A 26,403-nucleotide genomic window follows, 5' to 3' on the forward strand; every position below is an offset into this window, starting at 1 on the left:
AGGCACGTCACCACACCGGGCTCATGTCGGCCAATTCTCCCATTCTGGTCAATTTCTTGTAGCCTCCTCTCAGCATTTCAAGTGCCAGAGTGTGCAACCCTCACGCAGCATTTGACTCCAGGGTCAGTGGAATTGCCCCACTTGAACTAAAAGACATTTAGTTTGGTTTGGAAAGTGAAAACTCAGACACCATTAATGTGTTTGCTCTCCCACTAGTCATGACCACAGCAAATGCCATCACCTCAAAGAAGTGGTCGGCCGTCCTCACTTTTATTTGTTTGTTTCTTTGGAGGGTGTGAGAAGTTGTGGAGCCCGGGCTGCAGCGGACATTGGACTTGTGGAGGGGGAATTGGGGGGGGGGGGGGGTGGGGGGGGGGGGGGGGGGTGGGTGGGCTTTGCAGAGAGAAAGCTATAGGGAGCTAGCAAACAAGTTAGCTAGTGACAGAGCAGGGGGTGGAGGTGGTGCTGGGAGGGGTGGGGGTTCATTTAGCCAGGGCATAGCTGCTCTTGTTTGTGGTTGTCCCCTGACAGCGTCGGCAACGCTGCTCCAAAGCACCTGTGTTTGCTCACTAGCTTTCCCCCAATCTGCTCGAAAAACGCTGTGAGCATGTCACATGGTGTGCCAGATAGCCTGGGCACCATGGGAATACAAAAGCCGGGGCTTTTAGAACAGTTAATCATTAATGGAGGCCTCTCTTTTGTTCCCATTCAGCTCCACGCTGACAGAGGCTTTGATATTACATATGGCAGACAGGTCAGACGCAGATATAGCCAAGTACATCGACAGGAAAGTGTCTCTCAGGTCGCCTGATGCAGGGTGATGAAAGTAGACGGTAAGCAGCGAAGGAAAAGTGTCCATCAAATGAAAAGAAGTGTGCATCTGTAGAGGACAGGGAGAGCACAGGTCAGTCAAAAAACAACAGTACATCTCATTTGATGTCATTTTAGTGTACAATAATTGAAATGCTGCTACTGACTGGCTCTGGAGGTCAATTGGAGGTTAAGAAACATTAAACAGAGTCCAGAATTCATGATGACTGAAATGTCCCTGACAGGGCAGGATGGCAATAAATGGAACAAGTCTTTCTTGGGTTTGGAGGCCATTTTACCAACCCCTCAATTAATTAACATGCCCTAATCTCAGTTTGCTCTCCATCTTGAACTGTCAAGGAAAAGTCCAGGACTCATTTCACGCCTGTCAAAGTGGGCTTTAGAACAGGAGGGGGCAAAAGCAATGCATGAACTCGCTTTTTACAAAGCAGGGACAAATTTATCTTGAGGGGAGATTAGGTTTGCACAGCCACATTCTTAAAGCACTAAAAGGGTCAGAGACAAACTCTTATCTACCAGTTACCTCAGCATGCCATTGTTTTTGTTTTTTATTGAAAGTTAGTCTGGACCCCACCCTAACCCCCCTCCAGTGCTAATAGTACTGTATGGGACTTGGAGAGGATAGTGGGACCACAAACATTTACGGCTGAAAATGCAGCTACAAGAGCCGGCAAAGTGGCCACTCGGTGCAGGAGGCTCGGTGTGCCGAGAGTCAATCATTAACGTGGCACTTTCAGTGATATCGTCCCTCTTGCTCCATGTCAAAAGATAAATGAAGTAAGGCTTCAACTTACCAACTTAGGTGCTTTAGCAAACACACCAGCCCACTCATGGGTTTCTTTTGAGATGTTTGTGGACGGTTCTCAAGCCTCGCTTGGACAATACGGTCTCAAGCTGGACCAACAACAGCTGAGAGACTCAGGTTTGTTTGTGTCAACATCAATAAAGCACTTCCTGAAACCTATGATGGAAACCTCGGTGCCTCTCGACTTTCCCAACATGAAGTATAGTTTCTCGTAATTATTTCATACTTTCGTATTCTTTTATCATTAACTGGTGTGAACTGCTTCTCTGTCTTTGATATGATTTGAATGATATGAACAAACGTGATTTACACTTAAAGATTTCCGAGCATTGTGTGCTAAACTGTAAAGTTTTCTTTTCATTTCACTGTAGCATCAAAGCATTTTCCTCGTCATGTGTGAGCGCCATCACAACTCTTTCTCTTCCTGACATGCAGCTTGACTTCACTACGCACTTTATTTGCTAACCCTGTTCACCAGTGATAAGAGCCACCGATGTCCCCAAATTATAGCTCCCAATCTCTCTCGGTAACAACACGCCTGTGTTTCTACCAACACATTTGCACTGCAGCAACCTTCAATTAGCAGGAAATAAAAGGGGAAAAAAACAGGTACTAATAAATCCTGGGTCTCGGCTATAGGGAAATAAATTAGGTTGAGCGCAGTCAAAGGATGGGCTTAACAAGTGTACGTTTCAAACAAAAGTTCCTGTTTCAGGAGGGAAGGTGCATGGGTGATGGATGGCTTGGCAAACATTGTTGACATACCTGGCCGATGCCATGGGCCGGTCACAACGCAGGACTGAGAGGGACATTGTGTGAGTGTGTGAGTGCATCATCTCTTCCACTGCTATCCCTCTTCCCTCTGAGGCGTCCTCTCCCTCCTCTCCTCCACTCGGGCCATGGGGATCACTTCAGTCAGCAGAGCCCTGTTTGACAGAGACACAGCCTCCATATAAATCCCATCCTCCTATTTATTTGATGTGCAGTTCTACTAGGACGCCTTCGATCCCTCCTCAGGGAGCCCGCATCTCAAAACACTCAAATAGTCTGGGTGCGCCGATAAGCGCACGGCTAGAATTATACTCCCAAATTCCCAAATCCTTGTAGAGTGTTGTTCCATTGCATTTTAAAGCACATCGAAAGACAACTGCCAGATGGTAAAGAATTGGGGATCATTGCAACTGCTGTTTTACGGAATTTAATGTTTTGTATTTGTGACATTTTAAAGAAAATAGAAAAAAAAAAAAAAAAGAAGGAAGTGTTACGAATTCTTTTTTCCGTGAGTGCAGTTTGGAGCGTGGGAGATGGGTCAGTGCGGTGGTGGCTGAGTGGTAGACCTTTACGGGGAACACCCAGGAATGTTTAGTTAACTCGCCCGTCGCATTCAAGCATGTGTGTTAAAGGTGTTTACAGGGTGTTGACATTCGCACACTGGCCGAGAGGTAACGTGAACGGTAGAGCCATGTCAGGCTGATGGGCCACCAGTGGAATTTTCAATACAACTAATATGAAGCAAAGACATGGAGTCAAAAAGGTGCAACACCAACTGTGACATTTAAATGAAGAAATTTAAAACACTTCAGCAATTAACTTTCATCTAATCCAATACTAATGCAAGAAACTGCTATTCTTATTGCAGCAGTCATTTCAGTTATATAAAAAGCACTAAATACTTTTTACCTGTCAGTAAATTTCATGTCATTGTAAATAAAAAAATATATCAATTACAAAAATCATATTGTATTATTTTACATTAGCTCTTGTTAGTGTTTGAGATTTTTGTTCTTTACATTTAATAAATATTTGATTAAACTAGTATTTCAAATGTATTTTAAATATTTTAAAAAATAGGTGATTTAAAATTGACCCCGCTTTGGTTGCACAGACACGGTAATGGGTAAACTGACCCAGTTCTCCAGGCTGAAAGATCATCCAAGCAACGTTCATCCCAGCTTTGATTCAGTAACCCAACAGAAAGAAATAAAAAGCATCAACACCGAGTCGCAGCAGCCCGTTGGTACCGAGTATACCAAGTTCACCCGTATTGGATCAGTGCAGCATTGAACCCACTGGATACAATTTTAAACTAAATTCAGTCTTTTTATCATACAGCCGCATATACATGTATATATTTAGATACTTTTATTTTTCATGCGTAATTTTATATTAATCTATTTATATTATTCATAATTTGTTTTACAAATATTTGTTTAGCCTTTTCTTTACAATTTTTACCTGAAATTTAGTGCAGCCGAAGGCAATTAACTGTCCTCAAATTTATAGAATTCCACCACATTAAAATCTTTTAGATCAAAGATATCAATCAAGCAAGATGCTTTTTTTTGTTTTTAAATCAAAGGCATATCTTGTTATTTCATTAATAATTCCTATTTAATCATAAATTCCAAGACAATTAAAATATTTAATTTATTATTTTTACTATAACAATTTTTTCAGGCCCTTTAATTTTTTTTAAATCTATTCAATCCTTTTCTTTTTCCTTTTTTGTGGTTATAATATTAACTAATCATAGTTAATAACTATAATTACAGTGAGAGTACATTTTGTGATGTAAACATGTGATACCACTGATAAACTTAACCTGATAGTGTGCATGGTTTAATTTCCCTTTATGTGATGCCTCAGCAATAAAACAGAATTATAGTCATATATCCACTCGTTGCAAGAAAGGACAAACACAAGATATGGAAATATAAATGTGACAATAAAGCACATCTCCACGTAAAAACAAATCTGTTTTAACAAGGCAGATTTTTTTGTTATATTTATGATGAAATATAACTTCTGATCATGAATAATCATTAGCTATTTTTAAGGAATAAATGTTTTTATCAAAAACATAGAACGAGGACAGTGTGGATAATACATCGAAAAAAATATTGGAAATTTCAAGAGGGACAGAAAAAGAAAAGTACCCATCATTTTATAATCTTTTATAATTTGAAAATGTATGTATAAACATAGTACTTTTGTCCAAAATATCTTAACTTTAAAAAAAATAGAAATATACCTGAATTGTGCCAATATCTTTTTCTCTAAATGTCAAATACAAATGCCAAAAATGCAGTCATAGCAAGCATGTCTGTCTGTCTGTCTGTCTGTCTGTCTGTGACCACCCACTGAGAGCTATGGGGCATGAAGTGAAAGGTCCTCACCACGTCCTAGCAGCTCTATTATTGTGACCTCCAGGTGACAGAACCGCCGACCTGTTAGAGTGTCTGTACATCCGATTACTTTAGGTCACATCACGTCCACGTTCAGCACTGAACCCACCAGAAAGCTGCAGGCATCACTCAGGCCACCATTGTTTAAGGTAATTGGAGGAGTGTTGTAAGTTTCCTATGACTCACACAGCTCTTTTCTCCACCCATGAATGCTGGAAGATTGTAGGTCGTTGTTAACTTTAAAACGGAGTCCTCTCAACTCATAAATTACACGGCCATGGACAACCTTAAGCGGTGTTGAAATGCCTCGAACAGAGCTTTATTTCAGTGTTGCTGGAGCGTGAAGCTGAGAGCACCACCCCACAAGGAGCTTGGCTCTCACAGGCAGAAAGAAGAGCCTATTTATCTTGCTGTACCTGAGGTCTGACATGCTGGCAAAACGCTGTCGGTGCGCCGAAGGTGGATGTGAAAACAAGCACTTACTGTTTCTTAATGATGCTCCTCTTTGAGGTATTTCTTCCGTGGCAGGTCATAACTTTTCTTTTTTATCTCTTTTTTGTGATTAGTGAATAAAGTCTGGTCTTAAATTTAAAATTTCTGCCTCAAACAAAAGGGTTTTCCTTCCTGGGGCCTGTCTTGGCACGGCTATTGGCACTTTGAAATCTGATCTGATAGATTAAGAGCTTATCCATTAGAATAAACCATTGTGGATTCATCGTGGGTTATGTTTTTTTTTTTTTTTTTGCTCTGGCAGAAACGGAACAGTTTTCATGCAGTGCTATGTGAATATATACTGTAGGTTGCTTGTAGACGGAGATCACTGCTCTCTTTAAATACATTATAACTTAAAGGAGTATGATGGGACGGCAAAAACATAGCTGGTCAAGGCTTCCTTTGCGGCATCATATTGTATTAAAATGATCCTCAGTCTGACCACCCAGGGGGTCCCTGACATCACAACCTTTACAGAGGGGGATGGGCTTCTTTGAGAGTGTTTGTGTTTAGGCAAGTGTCTGCTCACATGCATGAATATGCTCCTTCATCTTATGTGTATTGATCCTCCTGTGACATCCCACTACTCATTTTTGTTTGTTTGTTTGTTTGTTTGTTTCAGATTAATCCGCTATTGTTATTTTATTCCCAGCAGATTTGAGCAGGGAAGCACACTTGCCTCCGTTTCCTGCCACACAGACTGCATTGCATGTGTTGAGTGTGAATACACATTCAGCAAAGAGCTGGTCAATGTAAATGCAAACACAAACCAACACACCAAAACAAAAGAGCACAATATGGATCCTTCTCTCCGCCAGAGCCACTACACTCGCTCTGTTTGCCCTCTCCTCTGGTTGGAGTTGCCATTAGGTCATATAATGGCCGCGTCTCATTTCTCCCTGAAGAGCCCTCGGAGGCTTTCTGCCTTTGGCTGCAAAAGCACATTTTTGTCGGGTCGAGAAACAGAACTCGCCAACATTTTCCTTAATGAGTAAAAATGATCGAAGCTACTTTAAAATGAAAACTCAGCCTCGTGCAAAAATCCCCTGAGTGTCGTTATCGCACTCGGTGCTTGACTTGTGCTTCCATCTCGAAGACGAGGAGAGGGGTCAGCCGCGACCCCCCCCCCCTCCCCCTCCCGGCCACCAGCCTGGCTTTTATGGCAAAGTGAGAGCGATTCAACCCCTAAACGAGTACACATGCTATGGTGAAGAGATACACGCGCGATAACCCGTTCAATTAAACAACACCAACGTGGCAGGCAGGATGTGGACAGATAAATGACCATACAGTATGGCGTACAATGGGAATTAAAAGTATAAGGCAGCTGGGCTCTTATCTGGCCAGGGAAGAAGAAACCAGGCAACAAAGGGAGGCCTAAGACTAAGAGGCTTGATGCATGGGAAAGCCATGGGCCGGCCATTGTGGCTGCCCTTCTGCTGAGCAAATAGTCCAAACTGTTCATTCCCCATCTCCCATTCTCTCGCCGGTACATTGTTTGTGTCCTTGCATTTCATTCTGACTGGGGAAGATTGCTCTCAGGGCCAGTGAGCAAACAGTCCAGAAAAGAGCCAGCTATCTCCTGCCGTTCCCAGGAGAACTAGCATTTTTATTTCAGCTCCAAGCTGTCAAAGGATTGGAGAGTTTATGTCAGGATCCTGAATTAATTGCTTTAAGCCTGGGGGCCGACGCCGGCGTTTTTATCACCAAATGTTCGGTAAAATGTTTCCTCGCAAATTATGCAGCCCACCCCCAAAACCATCTCCTCTCAGTCGCCAAACATTTGGTATTGGATACATTAAGGATGAGTTTCTGCAACACAAATGATGTGTTTAGTTGTTGTGACAGCACAATGGTGTGAATAGTGATGGGCTATAGCACGGCTGTCAAGGATTTGGTGGAATGAAGGCAAACAGCAAACTTTTGTGGTGTGTGTGTGTGTGTGTGTGTGTGTGTGTGTGTGTGTGTGTGTGTGTGTGTGTGTGTGTGTGTGTGTGTGTGTCCTCCCTCTCCATGACGGTAGGTGCACGAGCCAAGCTTGGCAATAAAATGAGTAAGCTTACAGATGCCTCAATAAACCATAGCTGTTCAGACATTTGGTGGACCGAGCTTTAAAGGCTCCAAACTGTCCCCTGAACTGCCAAACTGACTTCAGAACCGTCTGTCATCCTCATATCCGTCCCACGTGACTGCTTACTTAATAACTATACACTGTATATCATACATTTGGACTTCCAAAACTCCTTAGTATGCCTTCAACCCATCCGAGCTCCAAACGTCAACTACTTCATCATCGTCAAACAACCAATTTAAAGACAAACTTTGGGTCAATTTTACTGAAGCAAATGCATTATTATATTTATTGCAAATAGAGAAAATCACAGTCTTGATATATTTGATAACAGTTTCAAAGTTTCTATCACAAATAACATTTGTCCAATGCAGATTTGGTTTGAAGAAAATAGCTGCCTTTGTTTATTATCTGTTATCCCGAATCAGGCAGTTCAGGACGTCCAGCCTTTAGAGCCACACGTCAGTAACTGAACCTGGAGCCACCATCTGGACTTCTGAGTCGTGTAGTGGACCATTATATTTGCATCCAAAAGACATTCGTATTATTTCACTGCCACATGATGTTATTCTATTTGTATAAATAAGCTCTTTAGCAAACTACCTGTCATTCACTGCTCACTGATGACGATGAACCTCGATGCTGGTCCTGTGATCTAAAAACTGATAAAGGAGTTGTTCCCAAAATTATGCAACTTCTCTTCAACAGATTTGCATATGAAGGGAAGTCCATGTGACATTTGCATCAATACATAACGGCAGCTTTTTGTGACACCGTGACCTCAAACAATGGCTGGTGGTAACAAGTCTGAACCCACAGCAAATGTAATGGTAACCAGGGGCGTCACAAATACTTTATGATACGCGCACCCATCTCACATTATCTTTCTGTTCCGCACTTCAAGATAAGGGTATCCAGCTCTGAACCATAAATCTGCCGGTTGACTCCTTAATCTGAAAGGATATTAAATGACAAACGCTGCGATGTTTCCTGTCAGCGTCAAGCAGGCGAGGGTTAAATAGTGTGTATCAGGGGACTACTCTGCAGTGGGGAAAACATACAGGCCTCATCCTTCACTATAATCTGCTCAACAGCCCTATAGACACCTCCCAGCTTTCCTCAATCCTTCAACTGAGCATCCGTCTTTCCATTATAAAAAACACAGCCATTTATATGGGATTAAATTGGGGATTAATTTGATTCAAGTCAGGGTATGGGAATTCATTAGCAGGCTGACAGTGGCACTATACATGGGGAGAATTTAATTTGGATCCCCCAAGGGAAGCACTATGAGACACTGGAGCTCGTGTTGAAATGGAGGTCTGAAAGACGGGGGGGATATTGTTCCGCTCTTTAGATTCGGACACTGGTAAGGTGGCACTTTATTGCTGTTGATGGGTTGTTATCAAATTGAGAACTGCATTCCTATTAGGTTAGAGTCCTGAAAATAATAGACCATGCTGGGCAGAGGGGGGTGGAGGTGGGGAGGTGTGTGTGTGGGGGGAGGGGGGTTATCTGAGGGAAAAGGGTAACCCTCAAATTTGGCCTTGTCTATCTGCATGGATCAAGAGTAGTTCTTGACATCTTGAGGAGGTATGAACAGGTTTTTCACAGATCTGACGCTCACTCATACGGTATTAAAATGAGCACATTATTTGAATGTCAGTGATTCTCATGAATGTTGAAATGGCATATCTATTGCGGCCATTCCCAACAAGCAGTGCGGTGTAAAGTGAAGGCATTAAATTCAACTCGGACTCAGATTACAGAATTCACCCCTGCAGAACACCATCCTGGCATTCTCTAAATTGGACAAGTCCCATTGTAAGATAGCCTATCAATGTGCACATGTCTGCATGAGAGAACATATGCAGGACAAAATATTCCGTAGTTTGTTATTCCGAGGACAGCACTGGGGGCACACTGGCTTGTTTGCCTTTGCTGGGAGAGGAGATTGGATTGGGGGTTTAAATGAATCGCTGGCGCACCACGTTATAGGTTTCATTAACTTTTAATGAGTTGGGTGTCCTTCGCTGTGATTGGCTGGCAAGGCTTTGCCTTCACTTCCTGGAACTGGAGCTGAGGGGGAAGTGAGGAGATATCACGGTGTTGGCTTCCATGTTCGGGCCATGTGCTGCTCAGTGTGCCACAGTGGGTGGAAATGGGCCCAGAGAATATACTGTACATGAACAAGTATCCATCAGCACTGGCAGGAGCTCAATCTAAAACCGGGAGGTATCAAGTCTCGAAGGGAATAAAGAAACCGTGGCAGATCAATCACAGCCAAGCAGGCATCCAGCATTTACCACTCCCGACTGACGTATCGTTTTATGGTAGCTTTACCAACAAGGTTTGATCTGAAAGACAGGCATGAGACCCCGTTGGGAAATGCCTGTGGAATTACCAGAGGGCCTAGAAGCTTTAGCACACGCATGAACAAAGAGGCCTTCAGCATCCAACCTAACCGATACCTAAATTCATATTTGGATCATCTTTCATTTCCATCCAATATAGTGTCTTTCCGCTTGGTTGATCACACTTCTATTATCTTGCATGGAGGAGTTTTTCTGTATGCTTTACGTTTCTCCTCCAGAAGCTAATCTCCCCTCCAGTATGGGGCTGAGCCTCACTTCAGTGCTTTTCAGAAACAAAAGCTTTGATGGTCATCTCCACTTTATCTCGATCACACCGACATATGATGGAAGGATTCTCTTCAAAAATGTACATTATCTTCAGCCTCGATGCTCCGTTGTCCCGTTTAGAGAACTTGATTGGTTTTGGAAGATGGGGACTGTTTCTCTTCCATTTGCATGATGACAGACTTGTTGCGATACTTTGCAAGGCTAAACACCGACGATCCATCCACTTCCAGCCATATAAAAGCAGCAGGGTAGTGAGAGGCTCCCCGTCCCGGCCTGAATAGATTGCCTTTAGGTCACTGCGTGTCCCACCAGCTGCTGCCTCGCAGTACTCAATGGGCATTGTTGACGGACCTCTCTCTCCTTTCTCTCTCTCTCTATTTCTCTCTCAGGACATGAAGGAGTTCGGCGCTGGAATGTCACATCGTCGTGTCAGAAGAGTGCGGACACATCACAGTTAGCGTCCGCATTCTCACCCTGTCCATCCGGCCATCCCTCTCTCACACACACACACACACACACACACACACACACACACACACACACACACACACACACACACACACACACACCTCCTCCTTTTCATCATCATCATAACAAGTCACCATGATGACCTTTCTATTCATCTAGATTCTCACAATAATGGCTACAACTGTCAGTTGTCAAATTTTCCAACGTTTAAAAGAAAATGTCATACTGAGTAATAATAAGAAGTGAATAATCAAACATCTGCTTCATCTTGTAAAAAAGTTTTGCACTTATATAAAAATAAATTTAAAAAATTTAAAAAAAGGCAAAGCAGTCTCAAACAGTCACATATGTCACAAATCATGGATGTGGGTGTTTGTCCTCAGTGCACATCTATAAATCCCGTATTATATTCTCGAAGGATATTCCAGGTCATGAGCAGAAGAACAAACTTCAGTTTATTTCTACTCTGTTCAGCTAAAAAAAAAATACAATGCAACAAATAATATACAAATATTAAGATAGTAGCTAATGCTGTTTTTAAAGAATAAGCATTATGTGCAAATGTTGACAATTTTAATTTAAAAAATCATATCAAAATAACATGTATTAGTTTTTTTTTTTCAAAGGCCCTCACAACCAAGCAATTAATTTAGAACTCCAATATCTGCCTGGTCCAGTTTAATGGATGCATAGTTTGGGGATTTTTTTTTATTTTTTTTATTTTTTATTTTTTATTCAACAATTGCCTTTCTTACAAAATAGTATAATGCTGAGAAAATTAAGTTGCACCTACATTTTGCAGCCGAGGCCTTTTAGAAGCCTGAAAGCAGAAAAAAAAAAAAAACAATCTAATCAACAGCTACAAGGCAAAGTTATTTACACTTAGAATTCCATTGTTAAATATTGCATTCATATTTTTGTCCAATGTGCTATTTTAATTTAGTTTTTTTAAACCATGTACCTGGAAATACTGCTCTGGGGGCAAAAATGTATGTGATTTATGCACAATTATTTAGCTTTTAAACTTATAACCCTTCTTGGCAACAGAAAGATTTTATTTTGCATTTTTGATAACAAATAAGCATGCAGCTTTTCCTTTGTGATTTAACTTTTTATGTACTACCAATCTTGTATAGGCTATTTCAAAAGTTATATAGATTTGGGCTACAATTGTGTGTTCATTCTAAATTCCCAGTAATCCAATTACCAATAATGGAAAATAGCAGACAATGATAAAAAGGTCAATACTGACAGCATGATAATAGAACGGCAGCACTACATATGCAATATTGACCAACATATTTATTCATTTCTTAAATCCAGAGAAGCTATTTTCTTTTCTTTTTTTTTTTTTCCAGTTGTTGAGGCCATTTGTTTCCCAATTATGAATCTAAATGAATTTAAATCCCGTTTTTAATTGATCAGGCCTTTTCAAATAATAATAAGTAAAGAATAAATGTATTTGTCGTCTGTGGATAGGTGCAGAAAAAAAAATTGGAGACACGTACGGTGGATGGACGGACAGACGGACGGGACAGCGGAGCGTCACACCGGGACGGGCTGCCTGCTGAGAAACCATGGGTGGCTTTGAATTTTGACTTTGTGGTCCCTTTAATATACTGAGGGACGGCAGTTTGCCTTGCTAAGATATGGGATTAGCAGTGTTTCTGGTGAAAGAGGAGTTAAGTCGGGCTAGTGTGGACGGTCCCTCCCCTGCAAAAGGCTGAGACAGAATTACAGCTTGTTGGACCGGTGTCCCGCCGTCGCCATGGAGACAGATCTACTTGGGTGTTCCAGTCCGCGCGCTGCAGCGCAGAGCCTATAGGTGCGGCAGACGCCCTGCTGTGTGGTTCCTATAGAACCCCATCGGACTCCCTTAAAGAACTTCACCTGATTTAATATCCAGACATGCAGCCTGATGATCCGCGCGGTGACCGAAGACTCTTTTCTTTGGCCGATTGGAGACTAATCGGGCTCCGAGCAGACGCAGACCGGACTGCTCCGGCTGTTTCTCCCCCGATGGCAATGTTCACAAAATATTTCTACAAATTTGTAGTTCTTATTTCACCGTTTTCATACCTAAATATGCTGTAATGATTGGCAGTGTCATTACCTGGCTATATCCTGTTCAGTTGACGCCCATGGGTGGATGCGCTTATGGCTTATAGGCTACTGAGTCATTCATTGAAAATAGAGGCCCGAACTCGCCTTGGCATTAAAGTGCATCGCTGTGGGGAAAATGTCTCACTTTAGAGATCTGGTACAATTAGACGCTATTTAAAGACATAACAGGAAAAGGAGGCAAATTGCCTATTGTTGTCGCAATAAATACGCAAGAAGGTGAACTATGATTAGCACACAATTTCATGTAGCCTTTGTTATTTCATGTGTCCATGCATGCCTAATTGTAATAAAACTGTATCCATTATTTTAGCATTTCTAAACCATTTAATAAACATGCTACCGGATAATTTAGCCTATATTCTGCAGACGACCTGCAGTCTGCCTGAGAAAGACGCGACTGGGTGCATTGTGTCTCTGTGAAAAAGGAGGTCTGATTTTCAGGCCCTATAATCAAAAAATATGCAAATCTGGCCATAAGAAATGCAGAGAAATCAGGTTAGCGCAGTAAAAAGGGATCAACAGGCTGCACCATCCTTTATTCAGTTGCTATAACAACAGATGTGCTCGTCTTATGATGGCACGGCCAGGAGCTGCAGAGGTATCCTACACATGAAAGAATGGGGGTGAAGTTAGGAGATGGGTAAGGTGCAGTGATGTGGCCTCGGCGCTCTTTTGTCCGCCAGAACAGATTGAGGTTAGTTACCTTTGAACCGGCAAAGCTCCAAAAGGCCATTCCTGTCTCTGTGCGCCGGAGAGGGCTTGACTGTTGTTGTCCCGCCTTCATGGGGTCGGAGAGCCGCGCTGGGATACAACTGTTTAATATTGGCAGAGGGACATTTTGGAGGGCTCTCAATTAACTTGAGATTTAGAAAATCCATTCAAATATGGCACCCTGAACATTATTTTAAAAAGGCATTTATTCCAGTATTATTATTATTATTATTATTATTATTATCATTATTATATGCAATATTTTCTTTTATAAATTATTTATAAATCACCATTAAATAAAAAATAAATTGTGTTGCTTTTAAAAGCGTTCCAGTTTCTAAACAACAACAAAAAAGTAGGATATAGCCTATTACTATATTCATTCAAAATTATAGTCACGAATAGGTAAATGAATATTTGATGATTACTGATTCAAATACACGTATGTAAATCGATTTATAGATTTGTACAATATAAAAGCAGCCGCAGGATCAGTGCGGCAGTAAAGCTCGCTTTCATGACATCAGCGCTGCAACAACCAGTCAGCCGCACACTGCAAAAAATATCCAACTCAGCAAGTCACCAGCTCCACGTCGAGTCCCATATGTCTCTGAACAAGTGAAGAGATCCGCTACTTACACCTGTTTCCCGGTTTAAAACAGCACGACGGATCCAGAATAATCATTTCTGACAGAGCTGCTGTCTTCTTTAGAGGATGTTGTTTAACAAAAATGACCAGAAATGGAAACAAAAGAAATTTTCTCATCAATGCAACATTATTCAAGCGGTTTTCAAAACATGCCTTTTATCAATGAATCACCGAAATCACGTCCGTGACAGTTTTTGGTGTTTTGTTTTTTCGTTTTTCCTGCAGCAGGATCTCTTCATCATGAGACCCAGAAACTTACAGCAACCTTCTATCACACGACCTGCAGATCCCATCAGCTTTGCACAACCCTGTTGTGAAATCCAATACCTCTCCTTTGAATTTAGGTTATCAGCATCTGCCCCCCCACCCCCCCGCCCCACCCCCCTCCATGCATGCCCGGCCGTAAAAACCATCTCTCCCTCCAAGTCAAAAAATAAAGGATTTAGAAAGAAAGCATTATATGAAAATAAAAGCTTCATACCTGCGCAAAATAGCCGGTGCTTGTTGTTGGCAAGCCACACAGGAGCCCATTGTAGAAGCTCGCCTTCTGCCTTCTGCAAAGGGCTCCAGACATCACGGCATTTATTTGAGCTCAAACTCTGTCACTGTTGACTTTAGCACAAAGCAAAGATTTCACTGCCCCGCTAGTTAAAAAAATGATTATTTTACAGAGATATCGATCAGTGTGCTATAAAAAAAAAAAAATCAGCTTAGCATTATATGTCTAAAATGAATAGAACGAAATTTAATGTCTGTGTAAATTTACAGAGCTGCAGCGTCCTATTCAAAGTTTACACTTGTGCAATTTGGTTTGTGTGTGTACTCTTCCTATATGTGGGCATAGCCTCCACTCCATTGTTTACTGGCTTTGTTTATTCTCAGATCACGCTGTTTAAAGTACGATCTGTAAAGAGGGTCTGGAGAATAAACGCACACTTTAGGCCCTACGTGTTCAGAAGTCGAAGGGGTGTCATTTGGTTATAAGGGGAAGCAGAAATGTCCCCAAACTCCCTGCATGGCCTTGGATTTGAGCTCAGCCTGGAAGAGCAGGCAGGAGGGCAGTTGGACTCATTTGGAGGACAACTCGCCTATCTTATCTAACAAGAGGGGAGGGTCCAACTACTTAAAAAAAAAAGTAAGTAGACAATGGACCCCCAGATTGTGGGGAGAGAAGTTAGAGCATCACATTCAGGCACTCTGTTCCTAAATCAGCCCCCTTTTCCAGCAACTATTCTCCTGCTCCACGGGACGCTGTTTTATGGGACAATGACACTTAATCTTATTCACCGATCTAAACTTTGGTGTGTGTGTGTGTGTGTGTGTGTGTGTGTGTGTGTGTGTGAGAGAGAGAGAGAGAGAGAGAGAGAGAGAGCGTGTGTTTGTGTGTAACATGGGTGACTGACAAGCAGGCATGGTGTTTGAGTGACAGTTTGCCTCCGACGTCCAGTGTGTGTGGGGGAATTTGAATGGCTGATTTAACACTTGTAAACTGATGATTTCAGTAAATATTCACATGCAGACTTTCAGCAGCTGCGTTTGTTAGATCAGTGTATTAATGTTCTGCTCTTCTCTGGATGAAATACACGACGAAAAAATGTGGAGCAGCGTTAGTTTTTTTGTTTATTGTCTCCTTTCTTCTTCCCAAACAGCGACTCTGGACGGTTTTTGTTTCTGTTACTTTAGTTCCAAAATATTACGAACTAGTTGATGTGTTAGTAAAACCCTTAAATATCCCATAAATATCTCAATTTGTGTTTGGGATTAATGAGCATACATTTGTTTTGTTTACATTTCCTGAATGACAAATTGAGAGCATTGTTCCCGGTTTTATCCAGCAAAGCTATTAATCCCTGCTGAAAGTATGTTCCTTATTACAGCACATGGGTAAGAATAAATTCCAATTTTTTTTTTTTTTATAATTAGTGTGAAACACATTTTAATCGCTAACATGGAATTCATGTGGTATTAAATAACGAAGTGAAAAAGAAGTTAGTTGCATCGTCCTCTGCAGAAATATGTTTTTAACATTGAACGTGTACATTTAATGTAAAATATTTCAAATACATTTATTTTGTAATATTAAATATTTCTGCTGCCTACAGTTGTGATGTATTCTTTACAACGTGCAACCTGATTGTTGGGAACACAACTGATGTAAATATAATTCAGTGGCGGAGACACAACTTCATCTACTGTTATTATAATAATAATAATAATATTATTATTATTATTAATGATAATAATAGTGATGATAATAATAATGTTCGAACATCATAATATTCAGAAAACAAAACCAATAACACTTTAATATAGATTCTGTTCTTGTCACTACAAGAATACACATATACAAGCCATAAATAGGAATTACACAAATGATTGAACAAATCCTGCGAGGCATTTAAATTCATTTAGGAGTCCAGTTATGCAGATGTGGGCTATTTTACAGCAACTTGTTGTTTGTCTTTGGGGTCCACTCCTGAAGCCGACGTCTGAACAGATCTCGTCACATTATCATCACTTTAACTATTATTATCAACATCCTCTCTCAAAATAATTAGGCTACTAACAAACTCGACAACTAAAACGGTGGGAAACGTCAAAAATATCTGAAATACATATTGTACACAAAGTCTATATTTTTTTTTGTTGTTTTTTTTTTACAAATGTACAAATCGAATGGAAAGAAAGTCCACATCGGATTTAGAGCTGAAGAGTTCATGAGGAGTTCATGATGGGCCTGGAATAGACACCTTGGTAATACGTTGTGTCAGGTATGGATGAAGAATCCAGAACGGGTTTCCCCGCCATGGAGCCCATGGAAAGAGCTCCGGCCATGGGGGAGCCGTAGCCAGAGTAATGCATCACCTGCTCGTAAGTCTTTAGGTCCATTTTGTGATGCTGCTGCTCCGAGGACATGAGGTTATTGATGGAGAACGGGTGATTGAAGGAGTAGTGGTGCTCCGGCTTCAGGTGGGCTTCGTGCGCAAGGACCGAGTGATGCTGAGCCATCAGGTGCTGCCCCTGCGACACCGGGGAGGCGGCGGTGTGCTCCGGGCTCAGAGCCTGGCTCGTCTTCATGTCCGACAGGGACCTTTTGTGGTCGCTGGAAGAGGAGTTGGAGTGCGGGGACTCGTGTCCGTTGCAGCTCTCCGAGCTGCTGTTGGACGAGCCGCCGTCTCCCGCCTTGCGGCTGCTATCCTTCGGGTTCATCTTCTTTTCGCACTTGAAGCGCTTCTGCCTCCGCAGGTAGCAGCCGTTCTCAAACATGTTCCCGGAGTCCGGGTGGAGAGTCCAAAAGGAGCCTTTCCCGGGTTTATCCGGCGACCGCGGTACTTTGAGGAAACAGTCATTGAACGACAACGAGTGGCGAATGGAGTTCTGCCAGCGCTGCTGGTTCTGTCGGTAAAAGGGGAAGAGGTCCATTATCCACTGGTAGATCTCGGCCAGGGTCAGCATCTTGCTGGGAGACTGCTGGATGGCCATGGTGATGAGAGAAATGTAGGAATACGGGGGTTTGGCGTGCGTGTAGCTCCGGCGGTACGTCTTCGGATCTCTGGACCTGTTGATGTTCGACTGTCCGTATATGGGGCTCATGGCGTTCATGTTAGTGTACGATGTCAAGGCGTTCATAGACGCGGGCTGTGCGGTCATGGGGCTCATACTGGGGCTCAGGGCGGCGCTCATGGCCGTCATGCCTGCTGCGCCCATGCCGTTCATGGCTCCGGTGCCCGGTGACATGCCGGTCATGGAGGGACTCATGCCCGTGTTGACGTATGACATGTTCATGGAGTTGGCCGTCATGTTGGCAGTGGTGCTCATGCCGGACATGCTCATGTAGGTATTCATCGAGTTCATTCCCAGGCCCGTGTTCATGTTGCCAACGGAGGTATAACACTGTCAACGAGGGAAAGAAGCAGTCATGAGTTTCATCTGGCACTGGCAATTTACAGTGAGGAATAAATCAATCCGTAATTTCGGAACACACAGATGGTTATTGTTTAAATCTAACAAAACCACATCATAATTCATATTATTCATAACTAAATAATAATCATTCTAAAACAACTGCTTCTTTTTTTCTTTTTTTTTTTAAAGCGCGTTGGCTGGAAAAGGTTGAAAGGTTTTGGTACGTCTGCGCTCACGCGAAGGGTTGTTGGGTTTTTTTTTTCATTAAAAACATGCGTTTAACAATGTTTGTGATGACACTAATATAATAAATAAACGTGAAATAACCCTCAAAAAAAATGTGTAATGTAGATGAAAATGTTTACACCTAATGCTCCTACAAAAATAGCGACTGCAACACAAATATTTGAACCAGTCTCCACAAAATCAAACAACACAGATGTTTGTTGAGTGGAAACGTCCAAAAATAATCAGATTTAGTAAAGACGCGTATAGATTTATGAAACTGTAATCCGAGTGAAAAGTTTACCCCCCGACATGTCAAGCAACTTTGTTAGGATAGAGCGCTGCGTGGAGATGGGGGAGGATTTGGAGGCGCCTCAAGTCAATATTTGATCACAAAGTTAATATTATCTCAGGGCTAATATTGAGTTGTATAAAATGGGATCGGCTTTAGACGGAAAAAAATATATATTTAAGGTACCCACCTCGGGTTCTCCGTAGTAGGTGCTCCAGTCGGTGTGTTCGTGTCCTTCCATTTTAACTGCTCCAAGCATCATGGAGGACTTTAACAAAGTGTCTCCCAGAAGAGGAAAAGCCAAACGTCTCCCTAATAGCAGGTGACTAGGGACCACTGAGTGTATTTGGGTCGTCGGTGTGTCCCTTCGTCAAGGACTGGTGCATGTGTCTTATGGAGCCAGCCGTGAAATGCGTCTGTCAGTGACTGGAGTTCAAATGACGCCCCGTGCTGCTTGTTAACGCTGTGATATAGCTCCGTGCGCCAGGCAAGCCTCCAATCCCTACTTCTACGCCTTGGGCCCTATTTGAATAATCTCCTCGCACCTAGGCGTGAGACTCCTCAAGCTTCTCCCCCCACCCCAGTTGTACACCTGCGCTGACTGAAAAGAACAGTTTCATATGAAAAGCTTCATTATAAACTAATCTTATTGTATTTGAGCTGGGGCTAAAAAGGGAACTATAAAAGGTTCCGTGGTGTGCTTTTCATTACGCACATCCCCCAACGTGTTTATTTCACTTCATCTGAGGTGAAATTAGAATCCATTTTTATTGTGTTGCATTCAAGGAATTTAGCATTTAAGCCTACCCATAATTGTTCATATTTTGACACCAACAACACCCTGAGACCGTGAAAACGTTTATAAATTACATCAAGATTGATCTGTCAGTGAAATCCGCATGTTTTCAGGCAAATTGAACCAATAATTAATAGCTATCGTACTTCCAGAGATGCGTTTCTGTATGATATTAGGCATAAATGTTATGAGTTACTAAAGTGTTACGTCCTATTTTTAAACATATGTAATGTTAACCTGAAGAGAATAATGATGTGTTGGCCTGAATGCATTGCGTAGTGCATGGATTCCAGCACTTTTGATCAAAATAGTTAATTTTACAGTGAAACCAAAGAAGTGAATAATATCAGCTCTTTGTCCCAGCTGTTTAACACTTTTGATGGAATTAAAACAAATCTTTTGATTTCTACTCCTCTGTCACTTTTAAAGTGTGTGACTGTTTGCCAAATACGGATTTTTGCAAAAAAAAAGGGGAAGGTTTTCTGAACCTGGATGGCTGAATTAGTGTTTTTAAATGTTGTAATTAGTGCTGAATGTGCTGGGCATAGCTGCAGAGCGCCCTCTCTCGGATGTTGTCTCCAACTGGCTTTGCTGTTTGGAGCACATACGGCAATTCTTTCAACTCAGACGTCCGTGAAACATTTTAAGATCAATTCAATTTGTGTACATTTTCCATGAGTTTTTGACATTTGACATATTTTGACAAATCAAGTAAAATAACAACAAACCCCAAATGAATTTCCTTTTTATTTGCTCAACCAATAGAAAAGCCACAGATGATGTAAATCTTAAATCAGCCAATTCAGAGTGTGCTTCGTTGAAGAGACTGGTTTTCCATACGTTGGTTTTTGTGACGCCTTTTAAATATTCTTAGTTTGTACCTCGTCTTTGTCTTTGTCTGCCGTCACTGTATCAGAAGGGAGGGCCCAGAGTGTCGAGGGCCCCTTAATACTTGCAACCCGTACAGTATTTGTATGACACAAACATCAAGGTGAGGCTGCAGACCGGTGCCAGCCACGTGTCGGTAGTTGTACATCTATTTGACTCCATATTTACGCAAGAGCATAACTATCAGTATAGAGCCCCATTAGTAAAGGCAAGTAAACCTGTCGTGTTGACGAGGGACTAACACAGTCTGCTTAACTTGGAAATGAGATCATGAGAAAAAAAAAAAAAAAAAAGCTCTGTGTGTTTGAGGATTTGGGATTGCACCAGCGAAGAGCTGAGGTTGGTCAAATCGGCGCTTTTGGCTTGACTCAGTCAATACAAGGTTGTTGGTTGTTTTTTTTTTTTAAACTTATTGTTTTTAATCATTAAAACCACAATACCTCCACAATAACGACCTAATAAATACAACCATCTCGTGTTTGTGTTTGATACGGCATTTATATATTTTGACTATTATTTGACAATGTTGAAAAGTGCAAGTTGAGGCCAAATCTGATGGGAATTGAGCACGCAGATCTCCATGTAAAATATCAATAAATAGGCTACGTTCATGAATAAGGCTTAAAGGATCATCAAAAAATCATCCAAAAAATATGTAAATCCGTTTCACACGTATTCATGTGCTTCTATAACAGGTCCAAACTGTCTACACCTGTGTGTCTGTAGGACCAACAGATATCCCTCTCTGTGATTCACAGGCATGTAGTTGTTTTCAAATGTCAAGGATTTAGTACATTTTAAATACTGGAGTGTAACCGCACCAAAAAAACCTGCTTCGGCTGTTTCTTAGGTATTAAATATAAATCTAGAGTAGATGACTTGAAAATAGATAATTGTGTTGGTCATTTCAAAAATTACAGAAACAAATCCTCAGTCTTTAAAAAAGGTCCTTGACCTGTTTGACAGTGTTCCTGAATGAGACATGTTGCCAACTCACTGGTTAATCATCAACTTGCCAGAGTTCTCTCAGATGGGTGAAGGTCACATGTTGGGTTTTGTCAAAAACAAAAACTTCATCTGGGGCCTGATGCAGTTGCTCTTTCACCCAATTTTGTGTAAGATTAATCCTCTGGTGTAACGTGTGTGCTAATACATCAGTCACGCTGCAGCAATTACTTGTCTGATTATCTTTTCTCATGATGCACAATAAAGTTGGGCAACATCTCGTCTGGGCTACGGAGGGAAATAAATCCGTATTGGTGTGACCGTACAGGCTTTGTCTCGTAGAACGTTGCTTCTTTTTGTCTCTGTTTGGCTGGTGAATGCCATTAATAGTCCTGCTTTATTTTTATAATAAAAACACAGCACGTCATGGAAATGTACAATGTATTTGGAACCAAAGCAACGAGGTCTCGCTTTGAACTTTCTACAGTGATGGTGGTGTTGAAGCCACAGCAGCTTTAATTCACTTACTCTGTAGATTCAGATGTAACTGAGATGAACTATTACACGTAGTATATAAAGCTGTTATTGAATGATGAAACATTAAGTTACACTTCTGTCACAAACCGGCTGCAATGGAATGCAAATGGGGTCGAATGAGCAGCAGCACCATTTTTATTTTTCAAAAGATATGGAAATACAAACATCCTTTTTTTTTTAGTCAGATTTTTTTTTTTTTTACCAAACAGCAGATTTGTTGTTGTAATTAGTTTTTGAAACATTTCTAAAAAAAATAAAAAAAAAATTTTTTTAAATCCAGAGCATCGTTGGTGTGTTGCACCATAAAAATCAAGATTATATTATCACCATGTTATCTAGAATCGCTTTTCATTATACCAAGTTAGCAATTAAGCTCCAGATCATATAAACATTTGGTCAAATATAGATCTTCATTAGCTTCTGTTTTTTATTATTAACATCAAATTTTAATCTGCAATGTATAAGCTTATAAATGGACTTTTTCGAAATGATCATTTCAACAGATTGATTGGGGCACAGAAATGCTAAATGATCCTCGCTGCAACATTTATTATCCATCACACTCCTTTCTCAACCCTGGAAATGAGACCAGCTTTGCTTTTATTTGTACTCACGGCAACGGGTCGAACCACGCTGGGCAGCACATGCAAAATCTCCATCTTTCCAATGAGTATACACATTCATTACCCACACCGGTGGTGTGGCCATCTCTGCTCCTCCACTGAGATTTGCCACCTTCTCTATCAATTAGCCTCCATGATGATCAGCGTTACATTTCACACATTCAGGTGTCGTTCCTTTACTGGTTATGACAAGGGAGAGCACGAAGTAGTGAAAGTTTAATGACTCAGTTAAAGAAGTGAAAGCAGCACCTCCACGGCCCTAAAACGACTCCTGGAGGATTTTCCGGGTGTGGGGCGGGGTGGGGGGGAGCAGGGGGATCTCTGCTCTGAGAGGGAGGAGGAACTCTTCCAACATTCCTTCAAACACCAAGGAGTTGTTGGCGGGAATGTGTTAACTTTAAGTTTCAACTTTCAAAGTAGGGGTTTTTTTTCTTCTCAACTGAAATTAAAAGATCCACTTAAGAAAGCCCCTTTTTGTGCCTTTGAAACCTCCTGAGTACACAAAGTCACACAAAACAGGGGAGGGCAAAGGGTTAAGCATGTAATTCATCAAAATAAAATTAATAACGAAAGAGTCTTCCTCTTGGAAAGTGTTGGAAAAAAACTGTTTGCTGCCAACTTGCCTGTGGTGACAGTAAACATTCCAGAGCCGGGCTGGAGTTTGGACTTGCCATTATCTGCCACAGCTGTGACAACGCCTGTTGGCTGCAGGTTTGTGGCTGGCCACACTGTGTTTACCTGGAAATGAATCTGAAAAGCAGCTGGACTGGGAAGGCACACAACCCAGCTAAATAAAAACTGAGAGTGGTCATTGCAATGAGATGCAGTGGGAGGGAGTCCAAAGTTATTGCAGCGGCCCCAGTGGGTCAGAGCGCAAACACCGGCGTAAACGCACTAAGAATATCCTCAAATACGCACCTTTTGATATTGAGAGGAATGTGGTGAGGAATGCCATCCGATATGTTTTATGTTGACTGTATCCAGGGCATTGCAGATTCAATACTTGCCTCTTGTCGTGCTAAAAGAGCCTGTGTTGACCGCTGCCCTTCCATTTATCAAACAAGGTGACAGTTTATCTATTGGACCACAGGAGTAGAAGGAGGAAGGTGGGATCCTGATGCACAGATCAGATGACACTGAAGAATGCATCTGCTCCAAATTAGAGTCTAAGACAACTCTGTTGCAGTTTAATGTGGAGAGTTTCTAAAACAGGTTTAGGTACCGCGTTCTTCCTCATAAAGGGTTAATAAGTGGCAACCATTGGCTTTATTAATAGATCATTTCCTATTTCTTTATGAATCAATTATAAACCATCAGACTTTTGGTTTTCCAGCTTTATACATTATCTCCAGATAATATGTACCAAAATCATTAAAAGCTTAAATATAATATAAATATTAATTATGTTAAATGCACATTTGGCAATGAGACTCCTGCGAGTATTTATTATAAACACTTGTACCTTGTGTATTGCTAAGTAGAGAGGATCTGAACGTGACAAAGGGATATTCCACAGCCCTGATATTTATCTATTTTCATTTGCTTGACTGGTCCATGATTTTTTTTTCACCATTAATAAAGCATTTAGGTGCAACTTTTAAGCATTTTATAAAGCAAACCTTATTAGAAAGTAAAGCCACATTTCATTTATAATTGAAAACATTGTTCCACATGAAATTGTGTCAATTGTTAATTTTTGTAATCTGCCAGATTTAAAGCTACAGACAAGCTAAAAGAAACACATGAAACGCATGACATGCAGGTGACACATTACATGCAGCTGCACTCTGACACGGATCTGCTCAGATGCCGTGGCTCCTTGTCATGTCTGAACTTTCAAAGAAACGTGGCCAGGATGCGTATTGGAGCCACAAGATTTAATATCACCAAATCAGCACATTGTTATTCATTAGTGGACCAACTGCAGAGTCAATACACATTTAATCACAGACTGAAGGCAATTAAAACAGAAGGGGGGCCAGTAGTACTATGTTAATTAAAGTGCCAGGCTCCCATGGGAAGCTCTGTGGCTAAATATCACTCCAATCAAGCCCATGCAATAATCCACGATGAGCTATTGCTGTTCACACGCTGCCGCCATGCTGTCAGATCCATCAGCAAACCTGGCCGCATGATTAAAAAGTTGTGTATCAGTAATATTCTTTCTAATCCTAAATGTCTTAAGGAACACCGACTAATGTCAGCATCCTGTCCATCACACTTAAATTCATTCAGGAACCGTTTGAATCTGATTTGATATGATGGTGTGAAATAAGGTTAAAATCCAGATCGCTGCATCGCTCGGTCTCTTCAAGTCTACTGGACTGCAGCCGTCACCGAGACACGCACACACTAACACATCTCTCCATCTGAGTGGTCCATTTCCTTTTCCCATCCATCACAGTCAGTCGGTCAGTAAGGTTCATATCTGCTCCTGTATCTGTATTCCAGGTTGATGGGGAAATTCACGTTTGGGATTACCTCTGACTGCAGACCTGAACCCATCTCAGAGAGCCTGCCAGCGCTGCTTTCATCATCCTCACGCTGCAGAGCTCCATATAACAACCATCTCACTCTCTCCTGAGCAGGAAACCACTGCCTGCATATTCAATAAACTCTAAATGTGATATCCTCGTTATGCATAGATGAGGATAGAAATGAAGCTCACGGTGAAGAATATATGTCTCGTCTACATTAGAGGAGAGCTAATATCTTCTACCAGGCAGTTGTCTCCTTCCTGTATTGGACTGAGGGGCCATCCATATGCACATGGCTAATTTGTAGTGTTTACAGAGGAGCACCGAGGGGGCCAACAAGTCATGAAGAGGGCTTAAAAGGGGTTGCCTACGTGTCACCCCAGGAGCCTGGTGTTAAAGCCTGCCCTACCAGAGCAACAACATAAGTGTCCAGTCTGTGTTTGCTTACCCGTGGACGCCAGTGGCTGAGTCCTGGCCATGGGGCCCATAAATTGTGCCTTTTTTACAGGGTCCTGACAGCTAACAGGCTATTGGGAACAGGGGCCCAATGAGACAGCCACTCAACAGATTAGCACCTCATCAGCCTCCTGCAGCTTCGAACAAATATGGTCTCTGCCTCCTTCAAGATACAATAGGGTGGCCACCGCTAAACAGCCCCCCGGCAGAAGAGCCCCCGTCCTCCTCCAGTCACAAAACGTCCTGGTCTGGTCTTTCTCTGGGCCACAGCTGCATCCAGGGGCCTTTCCCCAGCCCCTGAGCCCACCCGACCCCAATTGGCAAGATGTGTGTTTTTCAGGTGAGCAAATATTCCCACTTGCCTGAGAGTTCAATGGCCACCCCTTTCAGCCGGGGGGAGGGGGTGGGGGAGGGTTGGTTGCGTATTGCGCCTGGGTACATGTGGCCTCACACAGCAACCACTCCACAGGATGGTCTGGGGGAATTCTCCAGGCACAGCTGGAGTCAACAAATCAATCATACATATATTGCTCATCTGCATTTTCCCAGACAAGGAAACTGTTTCTAGCTTTTATTTTCTTTCTTCCAACAAAGAATGACTTAATGTCCCTACAAGCTACCACACACATAGCTTCACCCTGTTTTTTATTTATTTCTGCAGTCTAAAACTCTGACGGAAGCAAAGTATGACATCTTTTCATGGGCGAAGATTCTCTGTCAATGCAAAAACAAAAGTCCCCTATTAGGCAGATAGAGATGTAGAAAGTTGATCTTCTCAACACTTCACAATGTTTTGAACACGCAAGTTTAAGATAGAAATGCCCTCTGCAGTTGGATCCGTTTGTCACTCTGGTCTTCATGTAAAAAGAAAAACAAGGAAAATACGTTGTTTGCTCTGAGGTTGAATTAGACTGGAGCCCAAGAGTTTCTTTAGACCGGTGACCTTCATCAAGGGCACCAGAAGAAGAGGTAGAGCAGTGAGCGTGAGGATATAACAGACACAGGAAAATATGGGAGCTTTGGCGCTTTTGTATTGAGCACTCATCTTAAGAATAGCATTTATTCTTTCTTCCACTCAACATTTAGATGAAAGAACGGCGCTGACAGACAGCTCTGAGGAGGAAAGGCCACCAGCTGATTGGCACACCAACAAGCTGAAGAGGACAGGCCAGCTTAGGTAAAGGCTCCCGGCCTGGTGGTTGTGTATTGGGTCAGAAGATGACTGAGGAGGACCACCTTGATTCCCCCCCACCCCCACCACCCCCACACCCCCCACCCTG

General features: G+C 42.0%; 1 protein-coding gene and 1 long non-coding RNA gene across 3 annotated transcripts; both read right to left on the reverse strand.

The window, feature by feature from the left end:
- Positions 1-374: 374 nt before the first annotated feature.
- Positions 375-14,326, reverse strand: LOC138199731 (uncharacterized). Of its 2 annotated transcripts, XR_011178366.1 has the most exons (6): positions 14,132-14,326; positions 13,322-13,430; positions 12,003-13,221; positions 11,288-11,314; positions 2,402-2,562; positions 375-880 (listed from the first exon to the last, which is right to left on the reverse strand). It is a non-coding gene; the product is annotated as an uncharacterized lncRNA (long non-coding RNA). The 2 variants fall into 2 exon arrangements; XR_011178365.1 differs by having other exon boundaries at positions 11,288-13,221.
- A 1,931-nt stretch (positions 14,327-16,257) lies between these two features.
- foxa2 (forkhead box A2) lies at positions 16,258-18,821 on the reverse strand. The gene is made up of 2 exons (XM_069151783.1): positions 18,592-18,821; positions 16,258-17,872 (listed from the first exon to the last, which is right to left on the reverse strand). The coding sequence occupies exons 1-2, from the start codon at positions 18,661-18,663 to the stop codon at positions 16,694-16,696; spliced, it is 1,251 nt and encodes a 416-aa protein (XP_069007884.1). The 5' UTR covers positions 18,664-18,821; the 3' UTR covers positions 16,258-16,693.
- Positions 18,822-26,403: the final 7,582 nt, after the last annotated feature.

The sequence above is a fragment of the Embiotoca jacksoni genome, unplaced genomic scaffold (genome assembly GCF_022577435.1).
Source record: "Embiotoca jacksoni isolate LCO1_2020_lvr unplaced genomic scaffold, fEmbJac1.0.p SCAF_18, whole genome shotgun sequence".
NCBI classification, from domain to species: domain Eukaryota; kingdom Metazoa; phylum Chordata; class Actinopteri; family Embiotocidae; genus Embiotoca; species Embiotoca jacksoni.